The 26,090-nt window shown below is 40.4% G+C and overlaps 1 protein-coding gene across 6 annotated transcripts in view; it reads right to left on the bottom strand.

The window, feature by feature from the left end:
* Window positions 1–421: 421 nt before the first annotated feature.
* Window positions 422–26,090, bottom strand: part of DAZAP1 (DAZ associated protein 1) — a 46,840-nt gene continuing 21,171 nt past the window's right edge. Inside the window, exons 6-14 of one of the 6 annotated variants that reach the window (XR_013272237.1) lie at window positions 23,086–23,134; window positions 19,410–19,492; window positions 14,596–14,746; window positions 13,793–13,822; window positions 13,550–13,699; window positions 13,281–13,451; window positions 12,904–12,964; window positions 3,866–3,914; window positions 1,338–1,412 (exon numbers count right to left, since the gene is read on the bottom strand). Coding sequence is in view for 5 of the 6 variants with exons in the window: in XM_077475992.1 (XP_077332118.1) it covers window positions 1,237–1,412; window positions 13,281–13,451; window positions 13,550–13,699; window positions 13,793–13,822; window positions 14,596–14,746; window positions 19,410–19,492; window positions 23,086–23,134 (810 nt within the window). In the remaining variant the exon portion in view is untranslated. Of the gene's footprint in view, window positions 1,413–3,865; window positions 3,915–12,903; window positions 12,965–13,280; window positions 13,452–13,549; window positions 13,700–13,792; window positions 13,823–14,595; window positions 14,747–19,409; window positions 19,493–23,085; window positions 23,135–26,090 lie in introns of all 6 variants that reach the window. The other 5 variants (XM_077475995.1, XM_077475996.1, XM_077475994.1 and 2 more) reach the window with 5 other exon arrangements.

Below are 26,090 nucleotides of genomic sequence, written 5' to 3'. Positions count from 1 at the left end.
GCACATTAAAAAGGGACAGGAGCAGCAACTTTTTTTTGGCTTAACAAACGCTTTAATCTTTGTGTATCCAAACACCTGTTCATAGGACAGAACGTGGTCTTCCAATTTTTATCTTCAATAGTAAGGTTCCATTCACATCTTGGATTTCCAAAATTGCAGACGAAATCAAGGCAATTGAAAATAGCGGCAAATCATGGGACACCCGTGTGATCCCCATCACTTCCAATGGCACCCGCAATTGTCACCGGATCACTGCAAAATTGCGGCGCCATCAGGGTACCATTGGAAGCGACAGGATCGCCTGGGCGCCCCGAGATTTTCTGCTATTTTGAATAGATTCGGAATGCAAAGCTAAGTGAATGCAGCCTCAAAGCAGTTACAAAATGTAAACGGATTAATAATAAGAAACATCACCAAAATGTATCATCCAAAATGATTTTTTTATTCAAACCAGGAGGTATTCACCAGTTAGTGCAAAATGCACTGCACACCTTCAGCCTGAGGAATTTACACCTAGAGATGGCTCCAATACCCCAGAGAACTTGCAGTTAGAATGCAATAAGTAAGGGGCACATATCAAGTCTCTGCATTGGTGACTTTTGAGCAGGTGACTGTTCCCTGCACTCTGCCTCATGTCAAGTAACAAAATCAAGAACTACACTCAGTAGGAAATCACTGGGTAACTCAGAGATGCTGACTTATTGCACTCAACAACCCACAACCCCCAAAATAAAATAAAATTAATGAAAAATATATTCAGAAGCAAGGAGTTAAAACTTTTCTGAACTCCAGTGTTACCGGAAACCCTGCAATTAAATTAAAAAATAAACCTGCATACATAGTAGAAAATCTTTTTGTTTAAAAAATTCACAATTTTTAAATGTATATATTTTATCTTTAAACATAAAAGTTTACAATTAATGGTAAAACAAAGGCTCAGAGAAAAAAATTCCCCCAAAATAAGGAAAACAATATGAACCAATAAACCTGAAGAGTTCCATTAAAGCTGCAGATGTTTTCAAGACCCTGTTTGGAACCAGTGACTCATTGGCTTTATTTGTGCTGATGGGTCAAAAAAAAAGATGTAAAAACTCTTGTCCAAACACCCACAGCTTCTCCTTCAAATCATAGAACCTCCACAAGTCTCTAAGCAGGATGTGTCTTGACCAGGTGATTGTCACAAGTTCAGAGGTGGATGCGTCCTTTTGTTTCCACTGTGCACCCCATTCCCTGATGTTAACGTCTATAAGGATGAAATCCTTGCACATTGTGATTCTGTCCTCTTCCCAAGCCACTGCCACCCGCAGGCGGGCCTGCCGATGCCGGTGCAGTTGTTGCTGTCGTGTATGAGGGGGGTTGTTGGCTGAGGTCAGAGTAACTCTGTCCAAACCCACTCATATCCTGTCCATATCCTATAGCAAAGAAACAGACAAGCATAAAGATTGTGCAATCAAAACCAATACACAGGGATGTTTAAGAAAACAGGGTAAACTGTTCTGTGGTTTCCCCCCCAAATGCATACCATAACACATGCACTCTACTATCTTGTCAAATCGCCATGTTTTTCTTTAAGTTGCAAAAGCAGATGGGCACACTTTGGGTATAGAATTTTCCATAAAATTTTTTTTGTATTTCAGGTTTATAGCATATCTAAACTTAATTTGTGTATTGTACAACATTAGAAAAGTTGGGCAGCATTTCTAGCATGTCTTCTCTCATCCACGCTGAATTTTTAAGGGTGCAACAGAAACTAAACTTTTACCCCAAGGTAGAGTACAGAGTACTAGAGAGTCATCCAGCAAATATATAAAACTTTCATTTTTTTTCATTAAGGTGGAACTAAAGGCAACATTAAAAAAAAACGTAGGGCAGGCAATGTCTTTTCTGCAAGAAAATAAACCTACCTGCCTTAGTGCTGTGACATTTGCAGCTCAATATCTATCCCCAGCACAGTCCCTGTATGCCAGGATAACTGACTTCTATGCATATGCTGGAGTTATGTCATCCCGCAATGCCCAATCAATATGTCAAAAACTGGCATCTGAACCCTCTTGGATTTCGTACCATCGGAGTGAACATGGTCCAGTTCTGCTTTAACAGAGCAAGCTGTCCATCAAAATGTGGCAGTTAGAGGTTTGAGATTAAACATTTAGGGCTTGTTCACACCATACGCGCATGAAAACTGATGGGAAAACCCTGCAGATTTCACTTGCAGACACATCAATTTCACATCAGTTTACATGCGAGTGAACATGCAGGTCAGTTATGTACCCTATTCACACCAATGTTGATGTCATGTCAGTTTTTTCCTGTGCAGAAAACTGCATAAAACGTTGCAGATGCCTGCGCAGAAAAAAAAAAATCTACACGATACCAGTGTTGTGGTGTGAACAGGACAGAACATTTTTTTTTTTTTGTGCTTTTGCAAAACACGTGCAGAAAGAGTAAATGTCTCTACACCATGGTGTGAAAGAGGCCCTAAAAAACTAAAGTCAAACTACTTGCAGGTAGGCAGGCTATTTACCTCAGAAGAGACAAATAAATCTACCTGCCTGCTTCGCAGTCCTCTACAATGTACACTGAGCTGTGCAGTTTACATTTCAGCCACAGCAACAGTGCACAGGAGTTAAATCACCCAGTACTGGCCAATGAAGACTCCCAAAAGAAACTGGCACCATGGATGTCTGGCTGTTAAAAAAAAAAAAAAAAAAAAAAAAAGAAGTTGAGTATCTGCAGCTTTAATAAGTATTCCTAAAATGGTCAGTTTTTATTCATTTTTTGTAAAATCTTTATCAAAAATGAAAAAAATAAAATAAAAATAACCTGTTGTTGCAACTGCTTAAAAAGTGTTAGCTGGAGAATCTGGCATTATTTCCTTAGATGCACTAACAGATGTAGGACTATACTAACACCATCATCTTCACAGTTTGACAATGCTGCTGTTCAAGGGTGGCTCCTCTGCTTCTCTCCACCCTAAATAGGAAGCGTGTTACTGGGCAGATCACCAGGTGAAAAACACAGGAAAATAAAGTAGTTATGAAGGCTGAATTTTTTTTTTTTTTAAACCTTCATGCATTCCATGTGTGAGCTGCTCCCCCCACGGCCCTCCCAAAACTCACCTGATCCCCCTCTCGATCCAGCGATGTGAGGGAGATCCTCATTGGCTGAGACAACAGGGGGAGCCACTGGCTCACACTGCTGACAATCACAGCCAGTGAGCCAATAAGGAGAGAGCAGGGGAACATGGCTGAGCTGCGCCTCTGTCTCTTATGGGCATGCACCAGTGCCCCCATAGCAAGTGGCTTGCTATTGGGGGAACTTGTCAAGGAAAAAAGGAGCTATAAGTGTCGGTGGGGGACCCGAGAAGACAGGGATCGGGCATGTGCAAAACTATTGCGAAAATCTTTAATATCACTTTAAGCATTGATAAGTTGCAATTTGTTACATTTTTATTTTGGGGTTTAGATTTAAGACACTGCCAACCAAATCTTGGTTACTGGGCTACAACATTTTGTTGGACAAAAGCCAGATTTACCAGTATGGTTTTAAAGTACCTATTAAGTACTGCGATGGACACCTAAGTTAAGCTCACTACTGAACAATGCTTGTTATTAAGGGGTCATGCCATCTTTCACCCTCCTATTTACATGCTGTTGATTCCTATGCATCTTATTTGTGTTTTCTAATTTTCTGCACTGTCATATCTTGTAGACACAATATTTGTATATAAAACTAAAAAATTATGACACTGGCGTTTTTTTTCTTTTTTCTTATGTTGGTATGTCTTAAACCCTCTAATCAATTAGGATTACAAGAAAATCCTAACACAATAAAGCTGATAAACTGCTACAAGTAACAGTCCTACCTTTATGCCATAAACAAGCCTTTCAAACAAAGCAGAGGCTTTCCAGGCACTAAAAATGATGCATATAGAAACAAAAACATATTTAATTACTGTTCTATGAAGCATATCTTAACTCTAGCTGGATAAAGCATTGTAGAAACAATTCTATTTTTTTTTTCAATTTTACAGTACTTTAAAGTGTGCACTAAAATTTTTGTGTTTTTTCTTAAAATTAAAAATACTTAAAAAAATAAATAAATAAAAAAGGTCAAAACAGTCATGCAAATATCGTGCAACATAAAAATTGCAACTGCCACCATTTTATTCTACTGGGCCTCTGCTCTTTAGAAAATATATAATTGAATTTATAAAATGGAGATTTTAAAATGAGTGTGGAAAATTAAACTGCTCAAGTAGTAAAGTAGTTAATGAAAGGCTTATGGTAGGTTTATATGAGATTTTAGGGCACCGGGTTTAGGTCTACTTCAAGTGGACGGCCTAAATGGCACAAAAAAAAAATATATATATATAAAAGCTAAATCCCAATATTTATAGGGAATGTTGTTACAAAAAGCCATAGCCAATTATAACCAACTGCCCTGTCACCACTAAACTCCACCTTGACCAGTGGTTCTCAACCTTTATAATGCCTCGACCCCTTGATAAAATTTCCCAAGTTGTGGGGACCCATAACCGTAAAATTATTTTCGTAGCATGGGTTGCTAGCACCCAAGACAAGTAATTTGCGTCCCTAACCCACAGACATTTAGTGCTCCCAGAGTCCCTTACACTCCTACAGTATTATAACCTCTTATGGTACATTTCAGGATAACACTCTTTGTTCTCCTTTCTTTCCCTTTCATCTCTCTATCCTAATTTCTTTTTTCCCCCATCCATCTCTCTAGCAGTCTTTGTTGTTCTTTCACTTATTCTTTCTCTCCCTTTTTCTTTGTTCCTCCCCCTCTTTTCCTCTCTCTTCCATGTAGTCTATTTTTATTCCTTGGTTGGGAGTGGGGGGAATGGGATGAGTGGCAGTTCGGTTTGGGGGGGGGCAACATAGATGCTCTTGATCAAGGTCATCTGCTAATCTGAGGACTGTATTGGGGTCTTAAAGAGGAAGTAAACCCTGATGAGTTTACTTCCTCTTTCATTCCCTGCAAAGGTAAAGCATAATGGACTAGTAGTCCATTATGTGTCACTTACCTGACACAGGAGCCAGCAAAGTCACCGCTGTCCCCTGTAGTCCGGGGGATACACCTTCTCGGTGGGTCTCGCTGCTCCGCCGCTGTCATTCGGCGAAGCCGCGGTGATGTCACTCCCGCACATGCGCACAGGAGCCCCTTGCGGCATATCGCCGTTGACGGCGGCGCGCTCATTGTGCCTGTGCGCCGCTGTCTACGGTGCATGAATATCTCCTAAACCGTGTAGGTTTAGGAGATATTTATTGGACCTACAGGTAAGCCTTAATCTAGGCTTACCTGTAGGTCAAAGTGTGTTGTAAGGTTTACAACCACTTTAATGGCAACTCTGACCACAGGTAGTGTTACTCACTTTGTCTCGCAGCAGTGACACCTATCCCGAAATCAGGAGATAGGATCTCCTCCAGCCCCTCCCCCTTCACATTCCTCACAAGTCAGCTGACCTCTAGCCTCTGCCCCTCACCCATGCCGAGAACTGAATGGGTGGCTGCAAAGAGGCTGAGTGGTTGGCCACAGGCTCCAGGAACAGCCCTGCTAGGCAGCCATGAAAAGGTTGGGAGAGTGACACGGGCTTCAGGAACAGCCCAGGATTTGGGGACCCCTGGGCAAATCATCGTACGACCCCACCCCGAGAGGGTCCCGACCCCCAGGTTAAGAACCACTGTCCTTGACAGAGGGTATAAAATACTGTGTCTAAATGACCTACCATCACAAAAAAGCCACCAGATGTCACTTCCGTCATTACGAAGAGAAGGGACAGATTTTTCCAAAAGACCAGAGGAATTCCTCACACTAATTTCGGCAGTGCTCTGATCACCATCTATCCATATATGGCAAGAGAAACCTTTGCAAGCCAGGGGGGGGGGGGGGGGGGGGGGGGGGAAGTAAAACTGCTACTATAACCCTTTTTTCTTTCACGTGCAAACACATATCTGCCACATTGTAGGAACTCCAGACTTCTGTCCTGCACTCCTAAACATCCATTTCCTATTGCTTCAAAGCTGCTCTCATCATATGAAACTGGTGAACTTCTATGTTTAACTGAAAAGGGCACAGATCTCAGATCTGCAACGCAAGATGAAGCTTGCTCAGATCCCAATCATCATATTACAGAGTTTGAACTCTACCCTCCACAACCCGTCCTTGTAACATATTCCCCGCTCATGCAGTCGCCACCTGTGTGACATCAGTAGGGGGAGAAGTTCCCCCATACCAGCTGTCATTTTTTTTTTTTTTTAAACGTAACTGTGTGGCACTCTGCCCACACAGCCATGTCATTAATTTAGGGAGTTACAAAAATCCTTTGCGGCTGTTCTTTTTGTAGTTTTCAATGAACTACCACGGCACTGTTGCGTGCGCTGTGGAAGTTCATGGATTCTTCCCATCGGAGTGAAACAGTGTAGCGTGAGACAGCTTACACTGACCATCTGCAGAAACCCTGAATGTCATCAGCGATCTGCTGATCACAGATACAATGCTTTTCAGGCTCCTAAAAAATAAAATAAAATAGTAAATGCACATTTTTCTACCTGCAAAAAAAAAGTGCATTTATTTAAAGGTGAACTTATCCTTTAACCACTGATGTACCACCTGCCGCAGTTTTACGTCGGTACTTTGAAGAGGAATATTGTTGTATTGGCAGCATGTAGCTGCCATAACCCGGTATCCTCCTCTTCAGCAGGCGGTCCACTTTCAGATAAAAGTGGTCTGTGGTAGATTCGCCGCAAGATCACTTAGCAGCGAGAGAGGGCCCAAAACATGCAACCTGTAGAATTTTAACATCACCTATGGAGATTTTTAATGGTAAAAGTTTGTCGCATTCCATGAGTGAGCACAATTTTGAAGTGTGACATATTGGATATCAATTTACTTGGCGTAAGATTATCTTTCACAATATTAAAAAAAAAATTAGGCTAATTTTACTGTTGCCTTACTTTTTAATTAAAAAAAGTCTGCTTGTAAGACTGCTGCGCAAATACGGTGTGACAGAAAGTATTGCAACGACCGCCATTTTATTCTCTAGGGTGTATATATATATATATATATATAAATATATATATATATATATATATATATATATATATATATATATATATATATATATATATATATATATATATATATATATATATATTTTTTTTTTTTTTTTCCCCATTATGTTTTAGGGTTCTAAGTGAATTTCTAGCAAGAAAAAAAAAATGTTTCTAACTTGTAAACAACAAATCTCAGAAAGAGGCTTAGTCTTTAAGTGGTTAAAAAGGGGTTGTAATGCAATGTTTTGTCACCTTAATGCATTCTATGCATTAAGGTGAAAAAAAAAAAAAACTTCTGGCAGTGACCGACCCCCCCCAGCCTCCCAATTTTACTTACCCGAGCCCCTTCATTCCCTCGGCAGAGACGCGCTCTCCCTCTCTGTACGGGGACCCGGCTCTCGATTGGATAGATTGATAGCAACGCAGCCATTGGCTTCCGTTGCCGTCAATGAAATACAATTATGCGGGGCATTCGTGTCTACGGACGAAAAATACTGGACTCGGGAGCGTGCACACATGGTAACCCCCAGGGAGAGCGCTTCTCCTAGGGGGTTATCTGCTATGAGCAGAAGGAGTCACCAAGGGACCCCAGAAGAGAATCGGGGCCACTCTGTGCAAAGCAAGCTGCACAGTGGTGGCAAATATGATATGTTTGTCATTTTAAAAAAATAAAAATAAAACACAAAGCTTTACAAATCACTCATCAAGTCCTGACCAGCCATTGGTGCTTTGAATCTCTAAATTGGTCGCCACATGAAAGTCCGTATAATCACCATATCAGTTCACCCTAGTATGTTCTCAATTTGCTATCCGTTTTTGGTATTCTAAACTTTTACCAGATTAAATATCTCCAACAAAATGGTGACAGTCTGCACACATCAACTGCCTGTTGAATAAATATGAATGAGATGGGTTAAAAGATGGCTTCAGCTCCTGTCCTCAGACGCATTTTGCTTTTTTGGGGCTAAACCGTTGAGGCCTCAACAGATGTGGACAAAAACTGCTGGTATTTTAGAGACGGTTTCCTGTAACTTTCTCAAGAGCCTCCCAAACTCCCTACTACAACACCAAAAAAACTGTCAATCCATTAGAAGAAAAGTTCTTGCTCACTTCAGGTGAATCACTTCATCTCAACGCATGTTGTCACTGTAAAAACTGCTCATAGGTGCACATCAAAACCCTCCAGCATACTTAGTCAACTGGAAGCAGTTTGTTGTCTCATACCCTCTCTAAACATCTAATGTATACTTTCTTGAACACCAATACACTGAGGATTCATTTTAAACTTCCAGGTCAGTGATAGATGCAGTACCCTTAAATAGGTGGGACACTGCTGGATGGATACTCTGCTCCCTCTCCCATATTTAAAGGCAGTGCCCACTTATTAAATCTTTTTGGAAACTGACCCAATAGCAAAAATTACCACTGTGAGCCCTCTACTAGACCCTACTTATTGCATGAGATAACTAGGTCTGCAACTTCATATAGATCATCATTGATACTACACTTTCTGAAGGCCTGATCACAAATAATTGAACCCCCCCCCCCCCCCCAGAAGGGTTAGCTACATTATAAAAAATCCAACTACAAGTCTTTTATGGAGCCATTCCTAGAGATATAGCGATCTATACAGTATCTCACAGGAGTACACCCCTCACATTTTTGTAAATATATCTTTTCATGCAACACTGAAGAAATTACACTTTGCTACAAAGTAGTGAATGTACAAGCTTGTATAACAGTGGAAATTTACTGTCCCCTAGAGCTGCAGGATTCTGGCTAAAATGAGAATCACATTTTTTTTGCTTAGAATAAAAAGATCACAATTCTCTCAATTCCCGCAATGTAAAATCTTTCACATTATACAAAAAAAAAAAAAAATTGGGCTAACTTTACTTTAATTTATTAAAGTAATTTTTTTCCAAAAAAAATTGCATTTGAAATGTGCAAATACAGTGTGACATAAAATATGGCAACTACCATTTTATTCTCTAGGGTCTCTACAAAAAAAATAAAAAAATATATATATATGATGTTTGGGGGTTCTAAGCAATTTTCTAGCAAAACAAAAAAAAAAAGATTTTAACTTGAAACCAACAAATGTCAGAAAAAGTGGTTAAACTTTCCTCATTTACACACTAAGTCTATTCCTTTGACAAAGTTTATACTTAATTCCACTGCTAAAGAATGTTGTGATTCTTGGCAGACTGCCCAGTTTTTCTCTTTTTCGAAAGCTGTGGCTTCAGAAGAGCAAAGAGAATACTTTGCATATACAGAATCTGAAACACCTTTGTCAAGATCGCAACTGGGAAAAAAATCAAAAAAAAAAAATCGCGATAATGATTCTTGACGATTAATCGTGCAGCTCTACTGTACCCTCAAAATAACACACAGCCATTAATGTCTAAACCGCTGAGAAAAAAGTGAGTACACCCCTAAGTGAAAATGTCCAAATTGGGGCCAAAGTGTCAATATTTTGTGTGGCCACCATTATTTTCCAGTACTGCCTAAACCCTCTTGGGCATCAAGTTCAGTTTCAAAGGTTGCCACTGAAGTCCTCATCCATTCCTCCATGATGACATCACAAAACTCCCCCACCTTCCGTTTGCGGATGCCGCAGAGATGCTCAATAGGGTTTAGATCTGGAGACATTTACCCTCAGCCTCTTTAGCAAGGCAGTGGTCATCTCGGAAGTGTGTTTGGGGTCGTTATGTTGGAATACTGCCCTGCGGCCCAGTCTCCGCAGGGAGGGGATAATGCTCTGCTTCAGTATGTCACAGTATATTGGCATTCAAGGTTCCCTCAAACTGTAGCTCCCCAGTGCCAGCAGCACTCATGCAGCCCCAGACCATGACACTCCCACCACCATGCTTGACACACTTGTCTTTGTACTCCTCACCTGGTTGCCGCCACATACACTTGACACCATCTGAACTAAACAAGTTGATCTTGGTCTCAGACCACAGGACATGGTTCCAGTAATCCATGTCCTTAGTCTGTCTTCAACAAACTGTGGGCTTTCTTGAGCATCATCTTTAGAAGAGGCTTCCTTCATACCCATACAGACCAAAATTTGATGCACTGTGCAGCATATGGTCTGAGAACTGACAAGCTGGCCCCTCCACCCCTTCAAATTCTGCAGCAATGCTGGCAGCACTCATACGTCTATTTCCCAAAGACAACCTCTGTATATGATGCTGAGCACGTGCACTCAACTTCTTTGGTTGACCATGGCGAGGCCTGTTCTGAGTGTAACCTGTCCTGTTAAACCATTGTATGGTCTTGGCCACCGTGCTGCAGCTCAGTTTCAAGGTCTTGGCAATCTTCTTATAGCCTAGGCCATCTTTATGTAGAGCAACAATTCCTTTTTTCAGATCCTCAGTTCTTTGCCATAAGGTGCAATGTCCAGTGACCAGTATGAGTGAGAGAGAGTGGTAACATCAAAATTAACACACCTGCTCCCTATTCACTTAGACCTTGTAACATCAGCTAGTCACATGACACCGGGGAGGGAAAAATGGCCAATTGAGCCAAATTTGGACATTTTCACTTAGGTGTGTACTCACTTTTGTTGCCAGCGGTTTAGACATTAATGGCTGTGTGTCAAGTTATTCTGAGGGACCAACAAATTTAGAATGTTATATAAGCTGTACACTCACTACTTTACATTGTAGCAAGGTGTCATTTCTTCAGTGTTGTCACATGAAAAGATATAAAATATTTACAAAAATGTGGGGGTTATACTCACTTTTGTGAGATTCTGTATATATAATTTTACTGTAGAACAAGCTTTACATGTTCTCAATGTAGACATGGGAAGACCAGATGAATACAGGCCATGGCCATGCACATCTAGGCTCTTACTGCACTTTAACTGCCCCCTTGTTCATGGTTTAAACAACTAATGTTCTACAATATTCTGGTATATGTACCATTCTTTGAACGGTGTTCATTTTGCATAGATGGACTCAGTCTTTATTGTAGGCCTTGACCTGTACCTAAAAGACACTGGCATCCCTTAGCTGCCCATACATGGCTCAGTTTCTTCCATTCAGTCAGTGGACTGAATTAAAAAAACTGAACCAGCTGAGTCACTGTATTCTTACAGCAGATGACCCAGCTGGTTTGCAACATTGAGCAAACTAAGTTTTTTCAGCAAGCCCATCATTGTACAGATTGAATGCTCTCAAACAGGACCAGCCATTGGACGGATCAAAATACGCCTGGTCCCCGCTGAACTGGCCAAATTTGAATCCATCTATGGCCAGCTCTCTCCTACAAAAATAATCCCTTCACATCCCAAACCCGTTTTCCTCCTTCTCTTCTGTTTGTTTGGAACAAGCAGTGCACATTATTTGCAGTCATGTGCACTTCTCTATACACACTAGAAAAACACATCACAAAACAGACAAAATATTTCCCAGCACAATTACCAGCCAGCCTTGTTGCAAAACAGCCAAATTGGCTCGGTCTAACAGTTTAAGGGTAAAAACAGAGGGATATATTTGCATAAGCAATGTGAACTATTACACAGGGCCAAGTTGGTTGTTTTGCAGGCTGGCAAGTGTGCTGGGAAGTTTTGTCTGTGATGTGCATTGCCCTTTTCATGTTCACCTTGCTGCAAAAGCCAGTTCTATGTTGGTGTGGTCGCCACTTTTTGTACACTACAAAGTCTATAGTCCCTAGTCCACCTCAGGAGCAAGCTAAGAAAGGAATTTGGAGGCTGAGAGCAATAGAAGGTACTTGTTTAAGTTAACAATACATACTTAAATAGAATCTAATCTCTTCAAACCAGTTTAGTTTTACCAACTATTCCACTGCACTCTATGAATCCTTTATCATGAATTTAAAGTTTATAAAACTTAAATTAGTTAAAGTTAAATAAAAAACAATACAACAGATGCAAGCTCTGGCATTTGTTTACATCCAACACAAGTCTTTACTGCCAGGCCATGCTTGTGCATTAGTGCCCCATACACTTCTATGGGGCTGTGTCTTAGGTTCAGCGACAAAGGGTAACAGTCCTATAGAAGTCTATGGGGCACTAATGCACAAGTGCGGTCAGGCAGTATGGACATGTGAGGCTGTATGTAAACGCAAAATGGAGCCAGAGGCGGTCAGATCAAGGTAGGTGTGCATCTGTGGAGGGGGTGAGGGTGTTAACTTAGCTCAGGGGAAGGGGGCAAAAGAGACAAATGCACTTTAGTGTACTTATCCTTTAGGAGCAACTCTGAAATGACTGAATGACAAGGGCCAAACCTAACTCACAGAACAAAAAAAAAAAAAAACCTCAAACTATTCAAACCTTTCATACTCCTTTGATGCAGATTTCAGATGAGCCTCAGTGGTCTGGTGGAACAGGTAGATTATATTATAATCACATAACCCTTCCTGGCACAAGGGAGGTTTCTCACTTCTATTGTGAGGAAACACCCTTTGAAATTTAAAATCTAAAAATCCTAGTGCTGTGGCTCTATAATTATGATAAAACTGGCATACATGCCCTATAGTTAGTGTTTGTACTTTTAATTTTTAACCAAGCTTCCATTCAAATACTGTTACATGATTTATCTTGACTGTTTTTTTAGGGTACAAAATACCCACTATAGACTACCCATCAAAAAAAAAAAAAAAAAAAAAAAAGAAAAACAAAAAAAAAATTTCTTCAAAAAAAATAAAAATACATTTTTAAGAAAAAAGCTAAACTCTATGGGCATTTGAGATACCCTAAAGAAAAGACAAAAGACTAATGTTAATGAATGGGGTGGTGCTCTCCATAATGGAAGTGGTTAAAAACGATGATCTACCACTACCTACCATCACTTACCTTTTGTGTCCTTCAGAGAGAGTTCAAATCCACTCGGATAATTTCACAAAGCAGGCATTTCCTAGAAAGAGTGATTTCTTCAGGCTTTTTACGTGGGATGATGAAGGCATGCACTAAAACCCCAACCTGATATGCTAACCAGCCAGGCAGCAGGGTTAATGCATGGCATGGTTAGGAGTGGAGTAGTCTGCCCCAAACTAGCAGGGGAGGGGACATACAAATTCATAAAAAGCTATAAAGGGAACCTCACACATCCCTCACAAATGAAGAGCTCCAGCCTCTGCTCAAGAACTGTGAAAGACTTGCTAACCACCCAACTACTGCCACATTACATTTTCAATAAAAAAAGTTAATTAAACATTACTCTCATTACTTACCAAATTGGCTAAAAGAAAAGTCTTGTTGACCACCAGGTTTACCAAGATCCTGAGCTGACTGCCCTGGAGGTTGAGGGAATGCCAGTGGTGCTGCTCCAGGAGTACCAGGTGGAGGCGGAACGCCTGAAGTGACATACTGATCAGGAGGAGGTGGAGGCGCATAGCCATAACCTGCAATGACACAGAAAAAACACACACACATAGTTTAACTTACCAAATAAAAATTACTACTGGATTTTGTAAAAGTAAATTTAAACATTATAATTTACCAAATGGAGGTGTTGTTGCATAACCTGTTGGGAAACCTTGAGCTGCAGGAAAACTTCCTGGAGGTGATGAGACTAGGAAGGGGGTAAAGGCTTGAGGTGGAGGAGGAGCACCCCGGCCAGCAGGAGGCCCGTACCCGCCTGTGGAGAAGACTGCATTAGGAAGAACCAAAAAGAGGTAGGAGAGAATGAAGTGATCTGCCCAAGTTAAAGAAAAATAACATAGATTAATAGGGGATTACTTACCAATAGTCTGTCCTGCTGGCATCCACATGCCTAAGGAAAAACAATGATAAAGTCAGCAAATGAAAAAAAGAATGGTGTGAATTTCTATTTGCAATGATTAAAGAGAATAAATGTGAATATTCCACACTGTGGAGGAAGTGAAGGTAAACCTCCCTAATGACAGATGGTAAAAAAATAAACAAATTCCGACGGGTAATAATCCTCCTTTACTTTATCCAAAAATTGAAAGAAATATAGGGTACCGACGTTTGCCAACGTTTTGCAAGCGTGCACAAATTTTATCTAGAACTATAGACAAAATATTTTTATATTTCTTTCCCAATTTTGAATAGAGTAAGGAAGGGTTAGAACCCCTGATTATATATATATATATATATATATATATATATATATATATATATATATATATATATTTAGAGATTTCCCTTCAAATAGCCAAACAGGTAGAGAGAGAAAATCACTGCAAAATTAAGAGAATTCCTTGGGGATCCCCAGGTCACCAAAACTAGTGTCCCCACTGGAAGATTTCCCTTCTATTATTTTTCTGGGGACAACCTAAAATTTGGGACTTTTTACTTTCATTTTCAAGGATAATGGTAAACAGGACAAATGGAGAGGGCGAATCCCCCTAACAGAGGGACAGACAAAAACTGACAGGTGTTCTAACCCCTCCCCACTCCATTAAAAAAAAAAAAAAAGTTTTGCCTTTAGTTATACTTTAGTTTAACACATTGGGCATTTACTTGACCAACCTGGGTAATATCTAAATTTTTACAAGCTACTAATGCCTCCAAAAGTCTCACCTTGTGGACTGTAACTCTGTGGCCATGTGGGAGGTTGACCTGTCCATCCATTGGCTGTGCTGGCCACGACCCTATTACCCCACTGATTGGATCCTGCAGGTCCAGGAGTTTGGCTTTTACTGTCACGAGGCTCTGCACGTTTCACTTCAACCTAAACAAAGACAGAGAATGGTCAAAAATAGTTCCATAGTCCCTGCCCTCTCCCCCTCCTGCTGTGCCCCATATTTGTACTTACAACTAAACTTATAATACTACTATAATTCTATAAAGTGCTACATAAGGGTCAGTGAAATACTTTACAGGTACAATATATGACTTCATAAGAATTATGAATTCTGTGTACTAAGGGTTCTTATCATGACTATAAAAAGCAAGGAAGCAGAACTTGAGTCCGGTTTGAAGAGTCCTGTGGATGCAGGACAATGCCAGGGGTAATAAAAAAAGGACAGGTGTACTTCACATGAACTGAAGTCTAAACTTCGTTCACAAGCAGGAATCACATAACAAGACGGGGCTGGAATGCTGCTAGGGAGGCTGGCAATTGGCTAGATCAGAAATAGCTAATGGAAGATAAAGACTTACCTTCCCCAGGCTAACGCTTTAAGAATCTCAATTTAATTAACTTGCAAATAATGTCAGAGGGAATGGATGTGGTAAGAGAATCTTACACTATATCTAACAAAAAAGTAAACAAAACATGCAAGTAATACAAAATGGACAGTTTGGTCAATAAGAAGCATATTCTTCATACTGTGTTGTTAAGTTATCAGACTGTAACAGCTTTTTGCCCTACACCCCAATCTTTTTGACCTCTGTCAGGGGTCAATCTTTTTGACCTCTGACAAAAAAAAAAAATATAGAAATAAAAGAAAAAAAAAAAAAACAACAGGTCACAGACAATTGTCAATAAACCTGAATGTCAATAACGTTGCTCTCACCAACAGTCATTTCCTATCACCCTTGAATTTTTGTATTACTATAGTAATGAGTTAATAAACCCACAAGTAAAATATACTGCAGCCTAGTTATTCTTACATGTAGTGGCTGCATTAGATTTTTTTCGCTTTATTTTCACCTGATATTGCCAATAAGTCTGTTTTTAAAAACTTCCTTTAACAGCCCAAACTGTCCAGCAAAACTAGCAGTTGGAGGGTAGAGACAAACCCTTTAAACACAGACAGGAATGCTTACAATTTTCAGCTTTTATTTAAAACCTTTATACCGAAGAAAAGAAAAAAAAAATAAACTGTTGCTGTAAATGTTCTAAAAAGGGTTAGCAGGTGTCCAGCTTTAACTTTTTGGTTAAAACCATATATACCTATTGCACATAACACTACCCTCCTTCCCCAGGTTGAGTGTTACTGACCAGATCATGAGGTGAAAATAAAGGAGGGGGGAGAAAACTAATGCAGCTGCCACATTTAAAAAAAATGCTAAGTTGCAATATATAAAATGTTATTTTTAAAGTGCAATAGCTCTTAAATGTGCAATACACCACATCTATAAACTACACGGTATACAGTTATGGACATTTTTTTTGGTACCCTCATTGAATCAATGTTTCATTCAGCCAGACTGGAATTTGCTATAATGCATATTGACAGACCACAATGTTTCAGGGATAAGGTCCTTTGGACAGAGGAGACAAAGCTGAGAGTTTTTGGCAACTTGTGCCAGCTGTAGGGTCACAGATCAAAAAGTTTTCATAGAAAGAACATCGTACCTATTGTAAAACATGGAGGTTGCTCGGTTAGATGTTAGGGCTGCTTTGTTGCGTCTGGAAGGGCTCAGGGCGTCTTAAATCTGCGCAGGGCTCAAATAAATCTCAAGACCAAGGAATGCATTGTTATCCAGTCTCAGTCGCAAATCATGGATCATCCAACAGGACAATGATCCAAAATAGGCACAAAGCACTGAACTATTCTGAAGTAGCCCCAATCTGAACCCCAATGATCTATGGAAAGGGCTGAAACATACAGTTTGGAGATGACACCCATCAATCCGAAAACTGCTGGAACAGTTTGCTCATAAAGAGTGGCCCAAACTACCTGTGGACACATGCAGAAGTCTCATTGAGAGCGACAGAAATTACCTGTTTGAAGGGTTATAGAATTAAATATCAGGTAATGGTATCAGGTCTCATTTTTATCTGTGCCATTTTCATTTGTTTTATTACATTCTGTTTAATCAAGAATCAAAAGCAATATTTTTTTCTGTATAAAGAAACAATGATGTATGCCAATTACTTTTGTCAGTTTCAAGTTATTCAGAGAAAACCGTGGGTTCTTTTAACATGGTGCACCAATAAATTTGTCCATAGCTGTATAGCATAAACATAGATCAATATATTCTCTCCCAAAATGAATCCCAAGGTCACAACAATGATGATTGGGATGACATTGGAGTCTACTGTGCAAGCATAAAATGCTCACGTAGGTGAATGCAAAGACCACTGATTCTTTTTTTTTTTTAACCATCACAAACATGTTAAAAAAAAAAAAAAAAAAAATCACTGTTGTGCTAATTTGTGTTCTCATCAAACCCTAACAAGTTACAAACTAGTTTTCCCCTGAGCGCAAATTAGTGTTGCAAGGTGAACAAAACTCTCCCAAAGAAAAGCATACTTTTACAGTTACAGGGGGTATAGATAAGAACCCTCCCTCCCTTTTAAAACAATCACATTTTGCTGCTTTGCAGACTGAAATGAAGATGACACAGTTTTTGTTTTATCCAGATGTATTTACTCAGCGCAACTTATAACATCTAGGTGAAAGATATAGCACCAACATGTCAGAAATTAAAACAAATCACAGCGTTTGGGGGGGGGGGGGAAATCACCCCCTTTAAAAATGATTTGTAAACTCCTACCTGAAGCATTTGGTAGTGCAACTGAAGCAATCAACTATGGGTGGCAAGGCACTGTCAAAAGATCTCCAAGATAAAAGTTTTGGACAGGCACAAGTCAGGAGATGGATACATTATCATTGCCTAGAAGCACAGTGAAGTCTATTAAGAAGTGGAAGGTATTTGGCACAATGATATGTCTGGTGGAAATCCAATACAGCTCACCATCCAAATAATAGCATTCCTACAGTAAAGCATGGAGGTGGTAATATCCCATTATGGGGGCGTTTCCCTGTAGCAGTGAAAAATGGATGGGGTAATATACAGCCAAATTCTTAAAGATAAATTTGCCACCCTCTGCCAGAAAGTTGTCAGTGGGAAGGCTTACCTTCCAACATGGCCTAAAGCACACAGAAAATATGACCACACAGCGATTTATGGAGAAAAGGTGAACGTCCTTCCATGGCTTAGAGCCCAGACTTAAACCTCATTGAAAATCTGTGGAATGACCTGAAGACTCCAGTCCACAAATGGTCACCATCAAATTTAAATAAACTTGGGCAGTTCTGCAAAGAAGAGTGGGTAAATATTGCAAAGTCTAGATGTGCCAAGTTAGTAAAGACATATCCCAACAGACAAAAGGCTGTAATTAAAGCAAAAGTGGTCCAACAATATACTGACAAAGGGGGTTGGTGATCCTTTTTCCAACTCAGTGATTCAGTTTTTTATTTTTGACATGTTGGTGTTATATCTTTCACTTGGATGTTATGAGTAAACACAGCTGGATAAAAACAAAAACTGAGCCCGTCTTCATTTCAGGCTGCAAAGTAACAATGATTTTAAAGGGGTTGATTCTTTTCTATACCCAATGTATGTATGTATCCAAATTTTCTTCCCAACACATGAGGGTAGACTAAAAATGGTATTGTGTAGAAGCAAAACATCTGCAATGAAAAAAATGCTGTGAGATTCAAACAGATTAAGGGAGGACTGGACTTACAACACCCAGGACAGGATTTGAGCAAAGAGAGCAGATAAGCGTCTCTCGCCTTTTTGTTTAGTCACTGCTCAACCAACTACGAATACTTCAAGGATGACAGAGCCTCCAATTCTTGTGGGGAAATGCGTTGTATAATGAAGATGCAAGAGCCAAATCCAACAACCAGATCTGAGGCTCATAAGATGGGTTTGTTACAATAGTTTACTTGTAAAGATTGTTATACCATTCTTTAGGGACCTCTTGTATTGAATCGAAATGTAACTGTACTGTCTGCCTCTATTTTATAAAAGCACTGTGAAAACTGTTGGCACTATAGCTATATAAATCCTGTATATTAATAATAATGTTGGTTTTATTAAAGGTTATACTGTGCCACTGGGGAGACCTTCAGTGTGTTAGCTCCAAGCTATTAACCTATTTTCACAACAGCCAACCCACAGCGCAGGAGGCCACCCTACAGTATTTCATAGACCTGACAACACAGTATGAACAGATCACTTTACTGCAGAATGGTTAAACTACTGAGAACATGGCATCTACACCAAAGATTCACAGTAAGTGACCAAGTAATGAAACAATAACAGCAACCAGTCCTTCATGATGTCTAAAAAAAAATGAAAAAGGTATACATAACACCAGCTCTTCCCACTCATTAAACCCCCAACCTCATTTAAAATTTCTAATAAAAATGACATCAGAAGGAGTGGCAGTAAACCAAACCTTAAGCAGCAGAGATGTCCTTGGGGGGCCAAACTAAATGTCTAGGACATTGCATTCACAGAATAGCAACAAGAACAAAATGGATACCCACATAACCTAAATGATCAAGTTTCTTATACTTCCTTTTCTATCAGAAACATGTATATCCCACCAGCCCTATACCGCACACTACTGGCCATTCACCAAGGACATTGACTGCTACCCAAGGTTTAATTCAGTCTTAAGGTAAAATAAAACTACAACTACACACTTTTTTGCCCATGATGTCGTGAAAATGCATGTTGACAGCCTGGTCCACTGATTGGTCGTCCTCGAAAGTTATAAATCCAAAACCTAGCCAACGACGAAGAGTGAATCAAGGTAGCAGGGTGTTGTGACACAAAACAGGATGATGAACAGTATTAGGAGCAGAACCAAGGCCGTAGCAGCAGGATCACATTAAAGCAACTGCAGCAGTTCCTTACACATCTAATGTTCAGCGTTTAGCAGAAGACAAATTGTACTGCATGATTAAAAACAAAGTGCTTGTATTCAATCTACTATTTCTAATACTGATTTGGCAAGGAATACAAGCTGTGAGGTTGCTTTACAGTCCTGATGCTTCCGCCCTGGTGGCATTTTGCTTTGCAGCTAGTGCTGACAGCAGCCATATATTGTTCTAAAGCGTTAAACAGAGATACAATATCTATAACAGCTAAGGACTCTCAAAGCTTTTCCAACAAAGTTGAGAAAGCCCAGAGTATGTATTGGAGAGAAAAAGCTATGTGAATCCACAAAGATACAGGCCAAGCTGAGATGCAGCAGGACAAAACCTGCTGTCAGCAGCAAGAGCAAAAGACATAAAAATAATTCTCAAAAACAGAGGATTGCAATTCCCACACTACTTTATATGAAGTGTAAATGAAATAATCGGCAGTGCTGCACCCTGTCACAAGTCTATCACTGCAAAACCAAAAGGAAATCAGTAAGTGCTTCAACTTTTACTAATATCTTATTTCCAAATACTCAAACAATGAGAGCTAGCTGCATTTTTATTGCTATTTAGCTTGGAGAGCAAAAAGTATACAGCAAAAACATAGTATAACTATTTTATTTCAAAATGCCTGTCCATGGTCTTAAAGGAAACCTGCGTTTTGCCATTTAAAGGGCAAAAGAAACAAGTCTACTTTAAACCCTCTCCCAAGCAGCATATACTTACCTTTCTTTCACTACCCTAACACATCATGTGAAAATCCATAAGCACTATTTAAGCTACAACTCCTGCAATCTGCACAGGACTTTCCTTTCACACCCTGCAGCTGAATAAAGTCGAACGGAAGGACTGCATTAAAAAACGAAACAGTTTGTTTGGGCCAAGATGGCCCAAACGACCCATGTCCCTCACAAACGTGTGGCCACTGGATGTGCGGTATAAATTGTACGCAACAGAGGCTACATACAGCATACCACACTGTGTTCTGGGTTCCAGGCGAGACTTCCTATCTCATACCAAAAACACGCTAGTGTCTATCCAATTAGCACTCAGCCAAATCAGAAAGCAATGCATTCTAGCAATGAACACAGAGCTTCCTCTGATTCAGTGGTTGTGACATCATCAGCCTACCCCTGTGACCAGAAGAGGGTTAGTATTTATTACTAGAATGAACGCAGATAAGATAAACGTTTATGTGTTCTAGGTATGAGAAAAGAAGTCTCGGCTCGAACCCTAAACAGTGCAGTATGCTGTATGTAGCCTCAACTATATATATTTTAAACCGCACATCCAGTGGCCTCACGTGTAGGACTGAGTTTTTTTTTGGTCCAGCTTAGCCCAAACAAACTATGTAAAGTGTAGCAAAAGCGTGAAGTGTAGCCATGCCCACACTCCCCCCATCCTGATCAGAGTCTATGCTGAGGATGCTTCTACTCTTTACATGAGGGTTGCGTGTGATGTACGGCTCCTGAGACTTCTTTTCCTTCTTCATTGACTGCTATGAAGTGGAGACAGGCTCTTTCCCTTTAGCATATAAGGATCTACAAGAGTCTGAAGCTGCACCCTCAAATTTCTTTGTTTGGGTTCACCAAGGTTGTAACTGTTTCACTCTCCCCCAAACAAAAGTTTTGGCTGGAGTTGGGCTTTAAAAAAGGTAGCTTCTCTTGTCTAATTGAGACTATTCAAAATTTCGCTTGTTGCCATGTACTGTTGAACTGCAACAATACAAAGATGTGCTTATATGCACATTCCATAGTAAACTTGTAGAGAATAACATTCTTTAAAAGCCCGTAAAGACAAATCAGGCAAATATGATTATTTTTACTTTGATTTCACCGTCTTGCTTTACAGTGTTAATATGTCAAAGTTGGAGATAGACTAAGATTTTAACAGAAACCAAGGAGCAATTGTTGGTAACTGCAAGGAGGGAGAGTATGGAATCTGCACAGCTATTGCAGGTAAGCCAAACGAAGCTTCCTCAACAGACCTGAGATACATGTACAAATTAAGTTCATGTCAGAACTACAACTGGTATGTATGCATGCAAAAATTCCAGCATAATTTGCATTCTGAGTGCATCAATTCCCGTTAAATATGAGATATGCCTCTTTAGCCAATATCCTCAGCTTGCAGTTATCACTGCAGTTAAAGTATAATAGGCAACAGAACCTGGTGCCTTTCTAGAAAATCTACTCCCCAATAATGAAAGCTCTGCAAAATATACAAGCCCACTATAGTCACACTTCAAAAATATTTATACCAGCAATTACAAACACACAGATAGGACAATTATTTGAGGAGTTATTTCAGCATAATAGTTCCTACAATGCCGATTTTAACAAAAAAGGCTTCTTATTCATGGTACACAAGGGCATATTAAGCACTAGAGGCGCTAAATATGTAGTTTTCTGACGTATAACTAATCATATTCCAGTGCATCTACAAAATTCAAGCTTTGCTGCAAAACAGACAGTTCAAAGCACCGAAAAATAGTCGCTTTGCACTGTTAAAATTTACAATGACAAGATTTGAACACTGCCATGGATTTTAACTGAGGTTTCATACCAGTGTAAATGTACCACAGAGGTGTGACTAACCCTCTAAGTAGGCACACTTCATTTACACCCCAAAGTTACAGCACCCATCCCTTTATCTAACTAAATTGGCCTGTACCTGAGTGATAGAGCTTAAAACACCTAGAGAAAAAAAAAGAGCTAGAGAGATAACATTAATCACAGTCAAACAAACAAAACAGACAACTTAACAATACTTTACTGTAACTTAAATGAATGAGAATGTAAAATGAGAAAAAGACTATAAAAAAACTTAGCTTAAAATGCAAGGAGCATTCTACTATATTCATAACTTGACAATGAAATGGACAGGAGGACATTCAGATGGCAAACTATTTTGACACTATGTATGGAACAGGCAATGAATGTTCTGCAGCCAGAACCAGCTTGTGACCTGGGCTCAGGAGAGGAACACCGAGTAATATAACAAAGAGCAGACAACAGGACAGAAATTATGCTTCCTGCACTCAATGCAGAACTCCTGGGATTCTGATTGGTGCACTGGCACTATTTCAGAAGTGCCATTCATATGTAACAAAGGAAAAGCAAATATGGCAGCCTTAAAAGAAATACAGGTGGAAATGTCAGATGTCTAAGACAAACGTCACAGCTTGCAAATGACCCAAACTGCTTCCTGCAGCAAGAGGGGCTGATGCTCAGTTTTGGATTTCAGGATTTTCTTATTTTCAGCTCAATTTACAAATGCTGTCAGTTTGTACACTATAGTAACACATCTCCAGTGTAAAATGGAGCATGGATTAAACCCCAGGAAGGTGAAGACAGGAATGTGTGAAGTTCTGGTACTTGTAAAATTGTTTGCCATCTAAATGAAAAGAATGATGAAAAAGACTGCTGAATAGGATGGATCAGCCTTTATTTACCTCTGGGCCTCTGTTTTTCAGCATCATAAATCATCACAACCTCAGTCACCTATGAAGAGAAGAAAGAGTTGTATTGCTTTTTGAAACACTTCTTCAGAAAAAAAATCCTTTTGCTCAAGCAAGGTCATAGGAAGTCCTATGCTAAAATCTAACACACCTTTGTCCGCAGTAAATATTTTACAACTGCAGCTTTAATATTAAAGCAGAGATCTGGAGATCTTCTACTAAAGCAGGTTTAAACATAGGAATACAAACTGCAAGAATCAAGCATAGTATTGTTTCAATATAGTCTGTACACCATGTGAACCAAGGTTCAAAATACAAAAAAAAAAAAACAATTAAAATCAGCGGCAAACTTAGCATTTTGTTCCATTCTAGTGGCGTGTAACTATTGCTGTGAATTGTGTGCACGGCCAGGGCGCCAGGAGTCAGGATTTCCTTTTAATGTGGTTAGGGGCCCCGAAACAAAGGAGAGAGCTGTAGATTTAGCTGCTTGTGTGAAAGCCACTAGGGAAGGTCGAATGAGTAGATGTGTCAGGGACAGAGTCGAGGCAGTAGCCAGGGGAGATTATGTATTGAGAATTGTATAAAGGAGTTTTCTAGATAGACCCACAATTTTTTGTATTCGTGAATATTCCAGTCTGTGATTCTGGCGAGATGGCAAGCCAAATAGTATTTGTAAAGGTCTGGGTAAGCCAATTCTCCCCTTAATCTTTGTACGAATCAACAGGGTATATTTAACACATGGTGGGGAGTTATTCCAGATAAACAACGAGCAGGCCTGTCTGTACATTGCAAAGAAAGCTGTCGGGAGGTGGATGGATTGGGATAGTCTGCATTAAAGCGGGAGTCCACCGGGACTCCGCGTTTTTTTTTTTTTTTAAAGCCAGCAGCTACAAATACTGCAGCTGGTGACTTTTAAAATAGTGACACTTACCTGTCCAGCGCGCCCGCGATGTCGGCACCCGAAGCCGATCGCTAGGTCATCTGTCGGGTCCTGCCGCCGCCATCTTGGGTATGGGAATCAGGAAATGGAGCCTTTCGGCTTCATTTCCCGGTTCCCTACTGCGCATGCGCGAATTGCGCTGCGCAATAAGGACGCTCCCCGCTGCCTCTGGGAGCTGTGTGTTTCCCAGCAGGCAGCGGGGCACTTGCGGGAAGGGGCGGGCACTTGCGGAAAGGGGCGCAAGTTACGCCCCTTTCCGCAGAGAGCTGTCCCGGAAGTGGGTGCAGTTACCTGGATTATCCAGGTAACTGCACCCCCCTCCCCCCTGAAAGGTGCCGATTGTGGCACCGGAGGGGGGGAGGGTTCCGATGAGCGGAAGGTCCACTTTAGGGTGGACCTCCGCTTTAAGTATAAAAAGCGTGGGAGAACAGTTATTTTAAGCAAGGCCGAACGGCTAAACCATGAGACATTTAAGCCCACCCAGCCTTTTAGGTCCGCTTTGGCCTTGTTCAACGCAACATGGAAATTTGTATAGGTCTGTCAATTCAGTGGTAATCTGGATTCCCAAGTACGTACTCGCACCCCTTTTCCATAGGAATGGAAAGGAGCCCTGACAACGTTATGTTTCCTGTGTGGTGAGGGAGATATTCAATGCGTGCGATTTCATATAGTTGACTTCGATGTTTGTACCAAATTTTCTGTCTTTCAATAGATTTGGTAGGGCAATGTGCAGCGACCTCAGTGATATAAGAATGTCGTCCGCAAAAGCAGCCACCTTGAATTCTCTATTCCCTTAAAGTGTTAGTAAACCCATCGATTTAAACAGTTAAAAAAAAAAAAAAAGGCATGCCGGGAATGCTAACTGCACATTGGCTGTGCTCTCAGCCAAACTATAAAACCATCCAATGGCTGGTGTCATAACGAATCACATGTGCAGCACCATAGCAGTTGAAGATTAAACAGAGGCAAAGATGGCAGCTTCCTTGGCTGAAAACAATAGGGGAGTTTACTTCCACTTTAATGTCGGGGACTCAATCTTAATTTGTTTAGAAAGGGTTCCAGGGTAAGGACATAGATTGGCGGGGTTGGGGGACAACAGGGGGCAGCCCTGGCGGGTTCCATTGCCAATATTGAAGGCATTTGACAGGTGGCCGTTCATCAGAAAACTCGCGGGAGGTTTAGAATACAATGCCAAGATATGGGTCAGCATGAGTGACTGGAGTCCTATCACTTTCAGAACCTAGCGCATGTAGTCCCAGGCCACCCAATCATACGCCTTCTCTGTATCTAGCGATAAGAAAAAGCCCAGGGTTTTAGATGTAAGCCAATGGTGAATGTTTAATGCTTGTATGTTGTTGTCCCTGGCTTCTCTATCTGGAACAAAGCCCACCTGATCAAAGATGAGGTTAGGGAGGACTGTTATATGTGCATCTAACATGTGTCCTATGGATGTATTAGGGATAGAGAGGGCATTGAAGGTAGAAAGCATCCTAGGAGACAAGACATCCCTGAAACATAATAATGTAATATAAGCCCATTGGGCCCCAGGCTCTTACTCGGTTTCATTTGTTTTATGGCAGTCTGCAATTCCTGTTCAGAAAGGGGGCATTCCATCTCCTTGGCCTGTTGGCTTGAAATCGCTTGTGGGCCTTATTGGGCAAAAAACTCTTTAATTGCTTCTCTTCTGGATTCTGGGGACATTGGGTTTGTGGCATCTGAACTTTATTAGTTATAAAGCTTAGAATAATAGCACTCAAAGCTTTTCGCTATATCCTCATTGGTCACATGTAATGTGCCAAGACGGTCACTTACGTGATGAATTGCGAGAGATGCTCTAGAAATCTTCTGCTTTTATTGCCGTGCTCGTAGAATACTTTCTGGCAAAGCACATACTTTGTACTTTTCCCCAGTTCCTCCAGTAGGATAGAGCAATTGTGTAGTAATTCTTGTGAGCAGGAGTGTTTATAGAGAGTTTCTAATCTTTAAATTTTGTCTATCAGTGTTTGGACCGTTTCCTGGAGTTTTCTTTTAGCGTTTGCAGCTAAAGACAATAATTCTC

The sequence above is a fragment of the Lithobates pipiens genome, unplaced genomic scaffold (assembly GCF_037356315.1).
Source record: "Lithobates pipiens isolate NorthernLeopardFrog02 unplaced genomic scaffold, aLitPip1_a1.2 Scaffold_13, whole genome shotgun sequence".
NCBI classification, from domain to species: domain Eukaryota; kingdom Metazoa; phylum Chordata; class Amphibia; order Anura; family Ranidae; genus Lithobates; species Lithobates pipiens.
This window is presented reverse-complemented; position numbering and strand designations above follow the sequence as displayed.